Source organism: Accipiter gentilis, chromosome 1 (genome assembly GCF_929443795.1).
Source record: "Accipiter gentilis chromosome 1, bAccGen1.1, whole genome shotgun sequence".
NCBI lineage: Eukaryota > Metazoa > Chordata > Aves > Accipitriformes > Accipitridae > Astur > Astur gentilis.
The window spans coordinates 31,757,507-31,773,503 of record NC_064880.1 but is presented as its reverse complement, the minus strand read 5'-3'; the positions used below and the strand labels follow the sequence as shown (position 1 = coordinate 31,773,503).

Below are 15,997 nucleotides of genomic sequence, written 5' to 3'. Positions count from 1 at the left end.
TTATCAAGATGCAACACTTAAATATTCAAAGCACAAATTGGTCATCTTTACCTTGCTCCTGTTCTTCTCTTGACCATGTTCACAACTGTCCTGCCCGCTCTGAGTAACGTGCAGGCTGCTACTAGAAATGTGAGGTTCTTTGTGGCTGTCTCCAAACCAAGAGAAAGGCATGCAAGTAGGGACAGGGGAATCTGAATCTGATGCAGATAGATTGTTGCCAGAGTCATCCAGCAGTTCTCGGGAACCCCTGAAATAAGTAGATTAAATTGTGTTTAAACAACAGCAGCAAAACCCCCTACCCTTCCCACCAAACACAAAACCCACACCCACAAAGCAACAAACTCAAAACACACACCACTAATTTTTACCTGTTTCACAGCACAATTGATATTTAAAATGAAAACTAATACTTGCCTTTAAATATACATGCAAAATAATTTGTTATTGAACAACACATTTAAGAGCTTTTGCAGTATTTCACACAACAATTTAACAATTTCAAATAATTTGCAAATTTAATTTAATTTACTCAATATTCATCTTCCTAAGCAAAATACAGTTTTTATATTTAAGATAGGGTATAACATGTTAATCTTATGAGCCACTTTAAAATGTAACTTTGCTTTACTGTTTCCGCTATACTATTCTATGTATTTTTCTTATTTTGGGAGATTAGAAACTCTTCTTCTCATCATTGTATTAATCTTCACAGAATTTTGCTACTGTTATACTTGAATATACTTTAAGGTCAAACAGTCATGATAGTTTTAAAGAAATTCTTAGGTTAAAAATTTTAGGAATGCAGCATGTATGTATTAAACAAAACAAAACAACTACCTGCTATCCAGAGAACCTCTTAGATTTTCTTTTTCTTGTTTCTTGCCCTTGCCCCCAGATTTCCGTAATCCACTGAAGTGAAAAACCACAATTTTCATAAAGCATTTACATTTACAGGGTACAACATTATTTTTTTTATCAGCAAGGTAGTTTTTATATCGATTTCAACAGTTAGAAAAAGCCACACCTATGTTGTTACACAGAGCATGATATTGCAGATTATGCATGCAATTGAAAAAGTACTGTTATATTTTATTTAAGAACCATGACAGAATTATGAAAGTACCTTTTAAAGACCACATATAATCAAAATAAACATAGGAAATGACCAAAGAAACTTAGCATATAGTAGCTACAACCAAGAGGAAGAACACAGTTTTACTGCTATATAAATGTTCATATGCAACGCAGAGTGAGTTGAACCTCTTTGTGTGAAGTAAGTTATCATTTTTATGTTATTTGTTATATTTGTTGCAGTACGAGTCTGAGTCTTCGATGTTAGCTGGCTTCAACAAGCTTTATACCTGGCTCCACAGGAGCAAGGCTTATTGCAAAACGTAGCAACTCTCTCCCAAATCCCCAGAGTTCAGTTACCACACTGCATTTCCAGATAATATGCAGCTTGCTCTTTTGTTTTACCCCTGTTTACATTTCATCTTCTAAAGGAATTCAGAAATCCACTCATCACTGCTGCCTGCCTCCAAGGAACAGTTCAGTAAGCAGCTACTATAGCCAAACCCTGTGCAATGACACCTCTGCTGTAGAAGGAATTACGGCAAGACAGGTATCTATTTTAGACTGTAATGCCAGCATGACATAACAATAGAGTCTAAGCTCCAACAGTATTTTTGGCATAAACCTATGCATGGATTTCCAATTTAATTCATCGAGAAGTTGTGTATTCAGATAAAAACTGAAGAACCCGAAGAAGTTCTTTGAGGGAAAAAAACCCAGATAAATAAAATACAAATGTGGTAGAAACAGTAATGCAATATTACAAATTCTAGATGAAGACGACTCTTTCCAGTGGTGTTGCTATGATGTAGCATTACTAGATTTCCTGAACATTTTTTTATTTAGAGAACATGATATTCTCCAAAAATAACACTGAAAACCATTTATTTCCAAATGCACACAAGTAAAATCTTACCCAAAATCTGGAAATCTCCTTTTGGACCTCCCTGATGACGTTCCTTCATTTGTTTCTATTGTCCTGTCTTCATTTTTCTTTTCTTCTACTTTTCATAGAGGGATGAAAAATAAAAACATTATTCTAAAAATACTTGCAAGTTTCAAGTACTTACGATGATGCTTGTAACTAAAGAAGATACTAAAACCTAAGTAACAGTGTTAAAATTCTCATTCGCACATACAGATACTAGCTGAAAATACTACAGCCATATCAACATAAGTTATTCTCTATGGCATCTTCCCACCATTCTGGCTGTGCCGTACCATTGAAAAATGGCAACACAACAGTTGCTTATGACTGATCAAAATTATTGCTTTTGATAAACAGTAATTCTATACTGTCTACAGAAAGATAAAACTTAACTACAGTATTTTGATTCAATGAATTACAAAGATAGTTTAAGATAAGTTTAGAAAAAAGTACCTCTTTCTTCTGCAAAATATCAACTTGAAAATGCAACAACTAGATAACCGGTATAAATGCATGAAAGACTCAGTTTTAAAGCAACAGTTGAGCATTTAATCATCCTTTATTACACCTTAAGTATTAAAAGATGTTCCTTCTACATTTTTTCTGGTTCAGTAGCTAGTCCAGGCTAGCGACTTGGAACATGGGCTACATATGCAAGTTGCTAGCTCCAGAATGAGTGCCTAACCAACATGATAGCCAGTACCTGGAGAGCAGACAGATCCCAACAAGCCGAGTTTCTTGGAAACAGTATACAAACTGTAACTATTCTAAAGAAATAATTGGGACTTTGAAGCTCCTCCAAGACTGTGGTATTTTCAAAACTGGAATACAACCTGCTAGGATCTAATTTTTCACCAGAGGGAGCATGTTCAATTCCAACTGCTCAATTATCAAGTGAAATTAAGTGACAAATTTAAGTATCACACTACCTCATCCCAATGTGACACATTACTGCAAATCCTGACCGTACTTCCTTTTAAATTCTCAGGCTACTAGATTATTTTATTTTTTTTTAGATAATTGAAAGACATTTCATACTGCAAATCAGGTGTTTCATAACTAAGCTGCCTATGAAAGACATGCACCCTGCTTTTTGTGAGACAAAGTAGGTTCTAAGCTCTTCCTTTAAGACAACCCCTGACATGAAGTAATGTACACAGATGCCTTCAGGGATCATAAAAAACCAAAAAATCATGTTTACTACACAAAACTGAGGACAACTCCCCACCACCCCATCAGCTAATAATCTTTCCTGAAACATATAATGGTTATCTCAAAGTTTACATGCTGAATAGTCAGGATAGTCAGGGTTTTTGTGGTTTTGGTTTTTTTTTTCATATCTGATCAGTAGTTTCTGACCAACATCAGAACTTTATCTAAATAGTTAACCACTCTTCCTAATCATGTAACATCCAATAAATTGTAACTACCAGTTAAACTGGTTATTTTTTTCTGTCAACTTAAATACAAAACCAGAAGAATTAATTTTAATATTGACATGTGTTTCCAGCTGTCCTGGTTTCAGCTGGGATACAGTTAATTGTCTTCCTAGTAGCTGGTATGGTGCTATGTTTTTAGTTCAGTATGCGAAGAGTGTTGATAACACTGATGTTTTTAGTTGTTGCTAAGTAATGTTTAGACTAAATCAAGGATTTTTCAACTTCTCATGCCCAGCCAGCGAAAAGGCTGGAGGGGCACAAGAAGCTGGGATGGCACACAGCCAGGGCAGCTGACCCAGTGGCCAGCAGGGTATTCCATACCATGGGACGTCACGTCTAGTATACGAACTGGGGGGAGGGGGGGCAGGGGGATCGCTGCACAGGGACTAACTGGGTGTCGGTCGGCAGGTAGTGAGCAATGGCACTGTGCATCATTTTTACATTCCAATCCTTTTATTATTGCTGTTGTCATTTTATTAGTGTTATCATTATCATTATTAGTTTCTTCTTTTCCGTTCTATTAAACTGTTCTTATCTCAACCCACGGGTTTTGCTTCTTTTCCTGATTTTCTCCCCCATCCCACTGGGTGCAGGAGGAGTGAATGAGCAGCTGCGTGGTGCTTAGTCACTGGCTGGGGTTAAACCACAACACCAGCTCTGTCTCCAGAGGTAATATTTTAAGAAAAGAGGTAATTTCTAAACCACATTACAATAGGTTAAAAAACAGACTGATACATGAATGGATGGGAAGGTAATTGAAATGATTATTTCAATGAAATAACAGGTAGATATTTAAATAGTTAGAAAGCAACAATCTAACAGAAAGTAGCATTTAGTATCATTGTGCCTGCAAAGAGCTAGCTTTCAATACTAGTCCTCGTCTTTGATGCACTGCATTAATTAGCTCTTCCATTGAGTCTGCCAATTTTAAGAAAATGTTTGCAATGCTTCAGCCATCACAAAAAAGTTGTAGAAAAGAAAGCAAAATCACTTATATATTAGGTAGTTGTTTTCATAAGATTTTTTTTAAAAAACCAAACAAAATAAACAGAAGCTGGGGTGGAGACAGTTTTTGTTTAAGACTTTCCTGAAACACATAGTATGAGGAGAGTATAAAACAAATCCTGTTTTCAGAATACTCAAAAGTTTTGTCTGAGCTGTATAGAAAAGACAGCAAGTATAAACTGCCTTTATATATTCTGCTAGCTGACTAAAGGAAACATCAAGCATTTAAAATATTCTATCTGATCCCTTTTTCAATTATTCACAAGAAAAAAAGCCAAATATTTCTATCAAGTAATGATTAGTAGTGACTAGGCTGATTATAAGACCTTTAACTTTTGCCTAGTGAGAAATATCCTAAGAGGGCAAGATGAATAATGCAGTAATTCCCCTAACGTTCAGAATCCGTATCTTGTTTAAACACCTGGATAACGTTGGGGAAACACAAAGTCAACACTGAATTTTTCTGGGAATTGGGAAATTAGTCAAACTTGCTCTCCAATACATTGCCACTTATGAGGCTAGCGTTTTGCAGAAATGTGTTATGAGCTTTACTGATCAGCCACAGTCACTTACTTAGCTCCCCTCTAGGCTTATGTCAAGGCAACCATTTAGACCCTCTAGATTTAGAGGTTTGAGCTTTTACCAAACTGACTTAGACATATCCCTTTCTGTAACTGTTTAATTGAAACAACATTTATTCTGCAGGCACCTTTTAGATTCTTGGCACTATGAATTATTTTGGAAATGTTGAGGTTTTGTAGAAATCTGGTAACTAATTTGTTGCAGATGAAGAAATTAAAAGATAGATAAGCGTATTTCAGAACATACTACTATTTTATCAAAATCTTTCAGTAAGTAAAAATAGAATACAACGAACTTGCATACTTTTTTGCTAACTTCAAACTTTGCTGAAGAGTTAACAAGTGGTTTTAGAATAGGTAATTAGTTTTTAAGTCAGTTCATTTTCCCCTCAAAGTAGCTTATTGTTCAATATTCATTTATATCTAAAATCTGTAATACTTTAACCCTGAAGGATTAAAATAATAATAAACCCTTAAGTCTTACCCTTGGCCTCTTTTCCTTTCCCTTTTGCTTCTCTTTGCTTAACATTCTTGGGGTACCCTTGAGGAGAATTGGGAGCCATCTCTTCAGGAGGAGGTGAACGTGTGGTAGTTGTGCTGTTTTCGCTATTTGGTTTGTGTACTGGAGAAGAGTGTGTGGAAGCAGAAGGACTTGACTCTAGAGGACTTTCTGTGCTTTCTGTTTGCTCAGGCTTTTCACTCTTTCGATCTATGTCATCCAGGCACGGGAGAGTTAATTTTTCACTTGTTTCTAAGGTCTTGGTTAGGTACACAGTGGAAAGTTCTCTGTTGAGAACAGTATCTTCTGAATCCTCATCCTTCAACAAATTCAAAAGTTATTTTACAAACATGACATAATCCTCTACTATCTATCTTTTACCAGGATATAAGGATATGCTATGCTACAGACAAACTTCCCAGTTCAGAAAATTTTAACTTAATCACTTGCAGATACCATCTGAATCACATGAAGCTGATTTTAGAGACTTTTATCTACCTCTATACAGATCTTGTGCACATCCCAAATCATCTTTCTCTAGCCAAGTCAGAAATGTTCTGGTATATCTTGGCCATTCCAATTCAATGCAACCACTTTTCAGTCTAACTGAAGTAGTTCAATCTTCTTCATCTATGACAGGCTCTCTCTTATACAAACTATATACACCTCAGTATTTCAACTGTTTTCCAGAAATGTGCAAGAACATTTTATTATTTTATTATTATTTTTTGTGGCCTTAAATGATTATTTATGGAATAATGAAGCATTTCAGAAGTGTTCAGTTTTTGAAGAAGTTTGGTAACTAACTTGTTTCAGACAAAGGAATTATAATATAGATAAGCATATTTCACAACATACCACTCCCACTGCATCAAAATATTTCAGGAAGTAGAATACAACAAGCCTGCATACTTTTTTGCTAACTTCAAATTAACTGTGCCACAAAAAACATGCCAGAGATCACATATGTGGTATGAACCCAAAGATGGTTTTTCACTCGATACAGCATAAAAAATATGATGCTTCGGCACAGTGTGAATGAAGCACAGAGAACACTTAAAATTGCAAATACAGATAAAACTGAACACACATTCAGGCTCCTGAATGCATAATTATCTACCAATATCGGTACCTGTAGATTTGCAGTCTGTTGTCCAGCCCCAAGAGATTCTTTCAGCTTTGATCGAGAAGGTGGCTGGCGTTTGACTTTCAAAGCAAGCTGAGCTTTTGCTTTGTGGGCACTGGTATCTAATCTGGGAGTATCCCCAACAAAAGAATCAAAATCTGCAACAAATATGTAGTTCTTTTAAAAAACAAAACAAACTGGTAGGCAAGTTCTCCGACCCACTGTCCAGAAAAATATTCAGAAGTTAAATCAGAATTATTCTACCTGGTAATGATTACAATCTGGAAATACTGTTTTATATAATACTACAATATTTTAACACATTGTGATAGCAATTTTGAATTAGTTTGAATTATATTTCTACCCAATTTCTTAAATTAAAAAAAAATAAAATCAATCAGGATATAATTTCTGAATTTTATTCTCAAAAAGATGAGAATTTGTGCCCCAAAATGTGCTTTCCTATGCTTGTTCTTTAGGATAGAAACTCCTTACAAAGTACATAAGCATCTACCAAATCTTTTTAAAATATGCTTCTCATCTGAACCACCATCTGATATTTTATAACATTCTAGGCATAAAATTACAAGACAAATTTAAGAAAATCATAGCAAGTTTTGGTGCAAATCATACCTTAAAATCAATGGGATTTTAACTGACCTATCTCAGTGTTTTAGTCCCACTAACGTTATTGGTTTCACTAATAGAGAATCTGAGGAACAGTGAAGATGGATCTCTCTCCATCTATCTCCTCTTTCCCACAGAATTTAAGAAATACATTATTACAATACTGAAAATGTTGGGGGACCTAAACAAAAATATCCACACTGGCTCAGGTCAAACATTTACCCAATCAGTAGGAAACAGCAAACGCTTAACTTTTTAACAACAAAAAACAGTACACATATAACTCCTGATTTTTGTTAAATGCAAATCAAAGATCCTATGACCTACTCACCAGAAATTAACATTTCTGAAGAATTTAGTCTTTCTTCTATTGATTCTGTTTCTTTTTCATTTTCTTCTCTTATCTTTGACTGCTCATTATATTGGCCTGGACTTTGACAGCCATCTGTCAATAAACTACCACTTCCAAACATGTATGGCATTCTCTCATATGCTTTCAATTTACTTTCAAGCTCTGAAATCTGCAAGAATTAAAATTCAGGAGTGAGATACAACTCTCCAAGAATGCAGAAGTTTATTTCAAAATATAATACTGCTTTACTTTTTCCTGATATATTTTCAGCTGTTCTGCATATTTCTGGTCTCTCTCTTCAAGTAGCCTTGAATGGTCATCTTCTTTTTTCATAAATTCTATTTCTCTGGTGAAAGAAATATATACATATATATGAAACAGTAATATATAGAAATGTAGCAAAATACATAAAATAGAAATACGCACAGTTGCGTTTACTAAAAAGCATTCTGTTAGTAAACATTGGGAAAAAAAAAATCAGTCTGTAAGGTATAACTGATTCATTAATCTTGTAACATCACAAAATGACCTATGTTTCTACTGCCTTCAGAAGGAAGTACATATGACGCTATAATTTACTTTGGGCTGAAAAAGGATGCTTTGCAACACTTCTTCTAAAAGTTACAACCATTTCTCTACCTTTAAAACTGGCAAGTTGCATATACATTTAAAGCGACTCCAACCATTACAGCTTACTCTCTTCCACAAAGATATATGCACACATGGTATTTTCCTTCCAAAAGCTACGGTAAAATTCTTTGTAGGAAAATAAATTGCATTTCAAGTTTCCACTTGGTTCATCCTACAGAAATTGCAATGTCTGGGTTTTACAAAAAAGAAACAACAATTATAAGAAGGAAACAAAAATAAAAGCTGCTTTTTCCTGTAAGTCAGATGGAATAACACACAAAAATAGAAAATCAGTGTAGAACATCTACACAAAATGCAAAAGCTTCAGGGACAGTCAGAAGAGTAATGGGAATTTGCTAAACAGCGAGGAAACAGAAACTAGCATGTTAGCAGTCATCTTAACATACTTTTGAACTTCCTCGCATATAATCTTGGGAGGGGAGGGGAAAGAAGACCTTTAAAAAGCTCACCAAACAGCACAAAAATGCACTATGAAAAGTAACATTTCTGCATGTGGACTAGAGAGCAAAAGAGCATGCAAACTGCCTTTAAAAATAAGTAACAAGTGGAGAAATTGGGGACAAGAGAATTATATGCTTACAGTAACTACCAAAAACATTATCAAGACGCTTCTACAAGTATTTTGCAATTAGCTCTTGTTTAGCTGAGAGGAAAGAAGGCAGAACAAATAGACACAACTGCATGACAATAGTGTACAAGTCTTACACAGATGTATCTAATAAGCAATATTACCTCTACTAAAAAACCCAAACCTGTTAACCGATTGAAGATACTGTTTTCATGCTGCCATTTTGATGGGCTAGATACATATGCCAAACTCTTAATTTTTCTCAGAATTGCTTTTATTCCCCCTACAAGATATAATTCCTAAGTCAGGCTGAATCACACATATCTGGCTTTTATATCCTTTGATGCCTACCCTATCTGGAACATTCAGGTTGGTCAAAGCTAGAGGGTTTTTCATGAACAGCAAAACATATTGGCAAATACCTCATGCCAAATTGCAAGCAGTCCTTCCAAAAGTATAGATGCATTACAGTTTCTCAATTAAGTTGTTTTAAAAATTTGTTCTTGAAATATTTCAATAATTTTTCCTAAGCTTAGAATCAAAAGTAGCAGCAAAGTTTTTGGAGAACCTTTCCAGAAGCTGGTGACTTAAGGTACGGAAGAATTCAGCATGTATAACCCACTGAACTCTGACAACTGAAAAGAAAATGTGTTAAGCAAATCCTAATCCTAGATATCATTGTCAGTTTTCCCCATAATGTACAAAATGTACCAGCAAGAAAGGGAGACATGGTATTTTGGGGTACTTACTTTTGTTGGTAATCTTTAAGCAATTTCTTGGCTGCCTTGTATTTCTTTTCAAGGGCATCACATTGTTCTTGAGTTTCTTTAAGATGCTCATTTACTGTTTTGCATAAACTCTGTGCCTCTAACCAGTAGGTCTCTAACTTCTTAATTTTCTCTTTGCTTTCGTCTAAGTTTTGCTGAAGTTGGGCTCGACTCAGTTTCCATTCATTTTTTTCCGCTTCAACAATTTTTAACTGAAAAGATTAATACTTAAGGAATTAATATAAACTAAAAGATGAAATAAAAAACCAGTTGTTTATACATATGTAAGTAGAGAATAGCTAATAACAAGTACTTACCATTAATATTAAAGACACTGAACTTTTAAAGAAAAGGTATCAACTCTTCTAACCCTTGCTAATGCAAGTAAGTTCAGAACTCAAACCCAAGAGTCTTTTACTACTTTCTCATTAGTATTGCTTCTTTTTAAAGAGATAAAATTAGTAAGACCTTTATTATTAGCTTATGTTGACTTGTTCAAGATCTCACCATTTCTTAATACCTCTGGAGAGGCCTATTTTGATTACCTTCAAAGGCAACTGGAGATACAGAATCTTAACCTGTATAAGACAAGCTCCCTGTCCTACTACTTTGCTACCAACAGCTTTTTGAATAAAGCTAATGAGACCGGTTGATCTTCCCTGGTACTTTATACAACATTGGTCTTCCTAATAAATTATGATGTACTCATGGTTTGCTTTCCTGGGGCTAATTTATAAAAACACCAAACGTTCCCTCAACAAAGGAGAGGGATAGGGCCCCTTCAGCTTGACAGAAGCCACATTATAAAAGGGAATGTTAACATCTGAAGTTCTCCAGGCCTTGGAGAATGAGCAGGCAGGATACCACTTAATTTGTCCATGCCTCCTTCTTTGGGGACACCATTTACACTGAGGAAATCACTGCTTTTGAAGCCAGTTAAGATCACCTGCTGATGGAACAGAGATGTTGTAAGGACCAAGAATTTCTTGAATTTAAAATGGGGCAGTAAGTTGTACTAATGCCAACATTTTTAACAGCTTTTTTAGCAATCCAGTTGGGCCAAAATTCAAGATTACTGCAAGGAGGAGGAGCACTATCAGAAATCAAAATAAGAACTATCATAAGAACACAAAGAAGTTTTGGCTGCCTTGCCTCTCTACACTTGGAGCTTTGAACATTTGCAGAGTGCAAGAAAACACCCAATAGATACTGTTATTCAAAATGATTGCAGTCTGAAGCACTATACCCTCTGCACTTGCTACGCACCCCCAGCAATGTGCTGCAACTTGTCCTAGGGTACACATTTCTCAGTAAGGCAACACAGGAGGGCAATGGAATAAAAGAAGCTGGTTACCTACAACAAATATTTCCAGAAAAAAGCGATGCACAGATCTCCATCAGGGCAAAAAGCAGCAAAAAGAACAAGAAACCCTTTCTCAGAGAAAGCAGAAGTGTTGAACCAATTCTCACCAAAAAACCCCAAAAACAAAGAAGCTGGGGAAAAAAACTCCCTCCCCACAGCACGTCAGAACTTTGAGGAGGGAAAGAGGGGAAACAAGGTAACAGAAATAACTTTCTGGTAACAGAAAGTCACTCGCAAACCATTGTCTCTAAGTGCCAAATCTATACTCAGATAAGACAAGTTCTATCTGCTGAAAATGTTCTAATACTTGTTTGGGAGCTTGTTTCATACAGTACTCCACTATATTCAGTTCTGCTCTAAGCAGTAATCCTGAAGCATTCATTTTATAATAGCACGGGGGGGATTTTGGGGTTGGGGGGTTGTTTGTTTGTTTGTTGTGTGGGGTTGGGGGTGGGTGGGTTTGTTTTGGTTTTGTTTGGTTTTTTTAATTTGAGCACAGGTCTTCAGCTTAGAAATGTCTGTCTAGCATAACATAGAGTATATTGAGCCTGAGAGCTAAAACAGATTGCTGCCTTTTGCATCCAGCCTACTTTTGGTAAAATTTATAGGTAGAAATAAATAAATTAAAAAAACCCCAACACATAAAAACCCCCACCACCAAATAAGATTCGTTGAAAACTTACTTTCTCCTTCAGTTGATTCACTTCAGCTGTTGTTACTGCATGTTTTAATTGTAGCTGAAACAACAAACAATTGTATGAGCATACACAAAATGCATTTGTCCATGATTCCCTTCTTCCTCAAACCATTTTTATAGTAGCATGAAGTCAACTTAATTATTTTTCAATTACAGGAGAAGCAATCATGAGCTTTTTTTAAAAGAAAGATGAACTCAAAACCAAAAAGTTCCACATTATTCCACTTGCTACAAAAATCAATACATGATGTGGGATTTTTAATTATAGGTGATCATTTTCTATACATTAAGTGAGGAGGTTAAAATAATGTTTCAATGTGCCAGAAGAATGAAAAGGCAGCATGCATTTATGATGACAACTGGTACACAGAATCTAGTAAAAATGTAACAGTACTAAATATTTTTACTTATTCAGCACTTACAAATAAACATGCTGGCTTTGTTTTAAAATTAAGCCTTGTACTTTACACCACAAATCTGCATAGGATTATTAGAAATGGATAAAAGCTACACCTAAGCCAAATGTAAAGATTATTGTTTACATGTCTTAAGCAAACAGCACATATATGAGTGCAAAAGCACATTTTTTTGACAACTGTTAGTTATTTCTTATACCTCTTTCCATCTGTAACCCTCGGGGTTTTGGTTTTTTTTGCAAGACATAATGCACCAAACACATTAAAACAAATGAATCCATGACTATCCTTTGTTTAGATTATGTTAATAACAGCACAGTAATGATTCCAGCTGAGAATTTAATTGTATCCCTAGTAAATATAGCACTTATGAAAAGATGCTGTAGCCTGCTGCTATGCTTCCTAACCTAGAAAAACTGTAAATGTTCTCTAGTGCTCAATAGCCTGAATTTTCAACTTCCCCAACAACATCATCAATATCATCAAGAGAGCAAACTTAAGGAGATCTGCAAAATACTGATCCTTTAAAAAATAAGCTGGTGCATGTACAAATGGCACCTGACAAAACAGTTTCTTTGCAGTATATTTTTCTCCTCCACAGTGAAAATGACAGGGACTTAAATCTACCAAAGAAGCCCAGACCCCTAAATGCCAAAGACCATACCACTTAAATCTGCAACTAAATTCCACAGACCTGAAAAAAGCAAATATGCTCCTTTTTAAAAACCCTGGGAAAAGGGAACTGAATTTTCCAATTATGTTAAGTTGGGATTCACAGTCTGTAATGCCCTATTGACTTTACAAATTCATTACTTCAAAAAAATACACAATAAAAAAAAAAAAAAACACAGAAGGGATTACCTGAAAAAACCCTCCAAGCCAAAAACGTGCCTATCTACAGAATCAAGTGCTTTTATGTATGCAGATATTACCCAAAAAATCTCAGGGACTAGAGCAAGAGATTAGATGTGTATTTCTTGTCTTTCTGAAGAATATCTAACCACAACATTCAAGACCATTCAGAATGGGCATACTTGTCCCCCCATGCTCCTCCTACAGCTACAGCCTTTCTACTACACAGCAAATAAAAGCCAAGTCCAATGGGCCACAGAAGAACTAAGAGAAGCGTCATATCTATTTAATGCAATGTTCAGACATCACAACAAGGAGGGAGGTGATGTTGGGTTCTAAGACCTGTTTCCAAGGGCTTTTTTTAATTTAGTTTAAATGAAAGGACCATTTAATATGAATAGGTATAGGGAAGCTGGGATCAGAAAATTACAGAAGACCTACATTTCAAGGGACCTTTACCAGAGATATTATTGGCGATGTTGAAACAAACCCCAACCACATGAAGGGGAACATGAAAGAGATTATATCCAAATCTTACAAGCTTCAGGTGCTCCCCCAGTGCATCACAAAGAATATTTAAGAAACTGCTACCACACCTCTTTAAATTTAAGAAGAGACTGTGCTGAATCCATATCCAGCGGTAAACCAATATCTTCATTTTCAGGAAGATCAAAAACTTCTACAGATTTTCCATGTAAATGTGACTCATATGTATCATCATCATCATCATCATAGTCATCATCCTGACAAAATGGGAAGATCATGACATTCTCTAACACACACACTTTGCATTATAGTAGCAGCAATAACAAAAGCATACAATCAAGGAATCCAAACAGTTGCAAAACTTTTCTCAACTAGTTACTATACCATTTTAGTTTCTTATACCTATGATAAGTTTTAAAGATGACTTGCAAACACCTTCATCGAAGTTCCACAAGAGAGAGTTAAGCCAGCCATGCACAAAACAATCACACACAGCTGATACCTTTTGGATTACTGATAAACTGGAAGCACAGCAAGTAGTGCTAATCATGTGCCTTGATAATAGTAATGTATGAAGTTTGTAGTTTCTGTTTTTAACAAGTTGCCTCTTTTACTCTTTTTTTGCTTCAATTTGATTCAAAAAACGTTTATTCCACTTGCAGAAATCATGTACTTTTAAAAATATTTAAGTATGTACGATGTTTTACCTGCTCTGTATCATCATGACCATAGTGCTGCTCATACAGACATCTCTCTTGCTCTAAGGTCTCACTAATGAGGCGGGCTACTTCACTCTGAGTCCCTGGCTTCTCTCTCCCAATGAGAAAACTACAGAAGAGAAACAAATTACCTTGAAGCAAAAAGTTTAAGATATGCTTAATAAATTAGTTTGCCATACTGCTGCCTTCAGCAATGTATTTGTAAAACTTTCAGATTATGGTTTTGTATTCTCCATTAATGAAGAATGAAAAAAAGAAACTAGTATTTCATAGAAAACATACATACCTCACTGTGCCTTTGGTGTTTTTTAATACAGTGGCTGCAAAGAACTGAGTAACTCCGACCAGACTTATGCCATCAACCTCAACAATCTGATCATTTACTTGAATTCTGCAAAATAAATAAATGCTTAGCTAACACTTAAAAAAAAATATTTTGGCTTGACAGATTTTTGACATGACAAGTATCACTTAAAAGTCACTAGTATTTATAATAAGAATTTCTCAGTTACTATGCAGATCACCAAGTAAAATTTACATGGTATTTGCCTTGATATTTTTTATACTGTTTACACAGCGATTGCTGTCCTGGGGTATCAACATGATTTTGTGGCACTTTTACACTTGGGTACATCCTAAGCTTTTCTCATATATGCTGTAAGCAGATCTACACTTATTTTGCAAAAATGTCCTATATTGAATAAAAATTGTTTTTTTAAAAAAATTAACATAATGCAGGAATGTAATATTTATTCAGCCACATTCAGCTTTTGTACTTTTATTCACAATATTTAGCATATCCAATGAAAACGATTGGGCTCAGTTAGAAATTTGTAAAAAGCATAATCAATTCAATGAAAAACTCACCGTCCATCTCTCTGAGCAGCTCCACCATCTGTTATTGTTTTTACAAAAATACCTAGTTTTTCCAGTCCCTGATCAGCACCAACTCCCATTCCAATAATACTGATGCCCAGACCACTGTCACCTGAGGGATTAAAAAATGTAACGTTAGCCGCATAACACAAGATGTAACACTTAGCAGTAGTGAGCTGTTTCAAAGCACTCCAAGTCCTTCCACACAAAAGATATGAAAATTCACTTAAAAAAAAAAAAAAAAAAAAAAGACAGTACTACTTAAAGCCTTTTTGTTCTGTAGTTATGACTGCCTGTTAGATTCAAAGCTTCATGGTATCTGGAAGAGATAGCAATGTTTATGAATTGTATATATTTTGGTGCAGATCTGTCACTCAGTAATGTAGCCTTCCTAACTTCAATTAAGTATGACAATTTGCACTTAGTAGAGGCCTGTCCAGTTAACATTCACTGAATTCAACAGAACTAGCCATAAATGTAAGGCTGAACACATATTCAAAAATTCAAGACCTAAATTCAGGGAAAATAGAGTTTACAGTTGTTTTATCTCTTGTGCGCATAGTATCTCTTGCAAATGTTCAAGGTTTGATTTGCACCTTTTTCAATTTCCACAGGAAACACTTCCATTTTTTCCACCCTTTTCTCAAGTTCATATTCAGCTGAGGCTGCCACAGGGTCAACTTCTTCATTACGTCTATCATAGTCTTCATTTGAGTAAGTACTGAAAACCTAAGAAAGGTAACAGAAAAATTTTCAGTGCTTTCCCACCCCATTTCAAACATGACATAATTGAAAGAAAATCAGTAAGAAAATTGAAGTGGTATTTTTAGAGATCCCATTTTCTATACAACCATCAATTTAATAAATTCTGCTGCTGCAAGACAGTTTCTAACTTGCAGAGAAGTAACATTTTAGAAGTTTCAAACAATTCCTTAAACACTTTTTGTGTTGTAAATGCACCAAACAGTTAAAAG

General features: G+C 35.2%; 1 protein-coding gene across 5 annotated transcripts in view; it reads right to left on the bottom strand.

Moving 5' to 3' along the window:
* LOC126043517 (neurabin-1-like) overlaps window positions 1–15,997 on the bottom strand; it is a 44,031-nt gene that overhangs the window by 14,079 nt on the left and 13,955 nt on the right. For 3 of the 5 annotated variants that reach the window (XM_049812037.1, XM_049812076.1, XM_049812056.1), the window contains 14 exons: window positions 15,620–15,752; window positions 15,015–15,135; window positions 14,434–14,538; window positions 14,136–14,256; window positions 13,539–13,685; window positions 11,661–11,714; window positions 9,597–9,826; window positions 7,878–7,974; window positions 7,608–7,797; window positions 6,656–6,807; window positions 5,509–5,842; window positions 1,988–2,075; window positions 838–909; window positions 52–247 (listed from right to left, as the gene is read on the bottom strand). In XM_049812037.1, coding sequence (XP_049667994.1) covers window positions 52–247; window positions 838–909; window positions 1,988–2,075; window positions 5,509–5,842; window positions 6,656–6,807; window positions 7,608–7,797; window positions 7,878–7,974; window positions 9,597–9,826; window positions 11,661–11,714; window positions 13,539–13,685; window positions 14,136–14,256; window positions 14,434–14,538; window positions 15,015–15,135; window positions 15,620–15,752 — 2,040 coding nt within the window. The remainder of the gene's footprint in view (window positions 1–51; window positions 248–837; window positions 910–1,987; window positions 2,076–5,508; window positions 5,843–6,655; window positions 6,808–7,607; window positions 7,798–7,877; window positions 7,975–9,596; window positions 9,827–11,660; window positions 11,715–13,538; window positions 13,686–14,135; window positions 14,257–14,433; window positions 14,539–15,014; window positions 15,136–15,619; window positions 15,753–15,997) is intronic. The other 2 variants (XM_049812047.1, XM_049812067.1) reach the window with 1 other exon arrangement.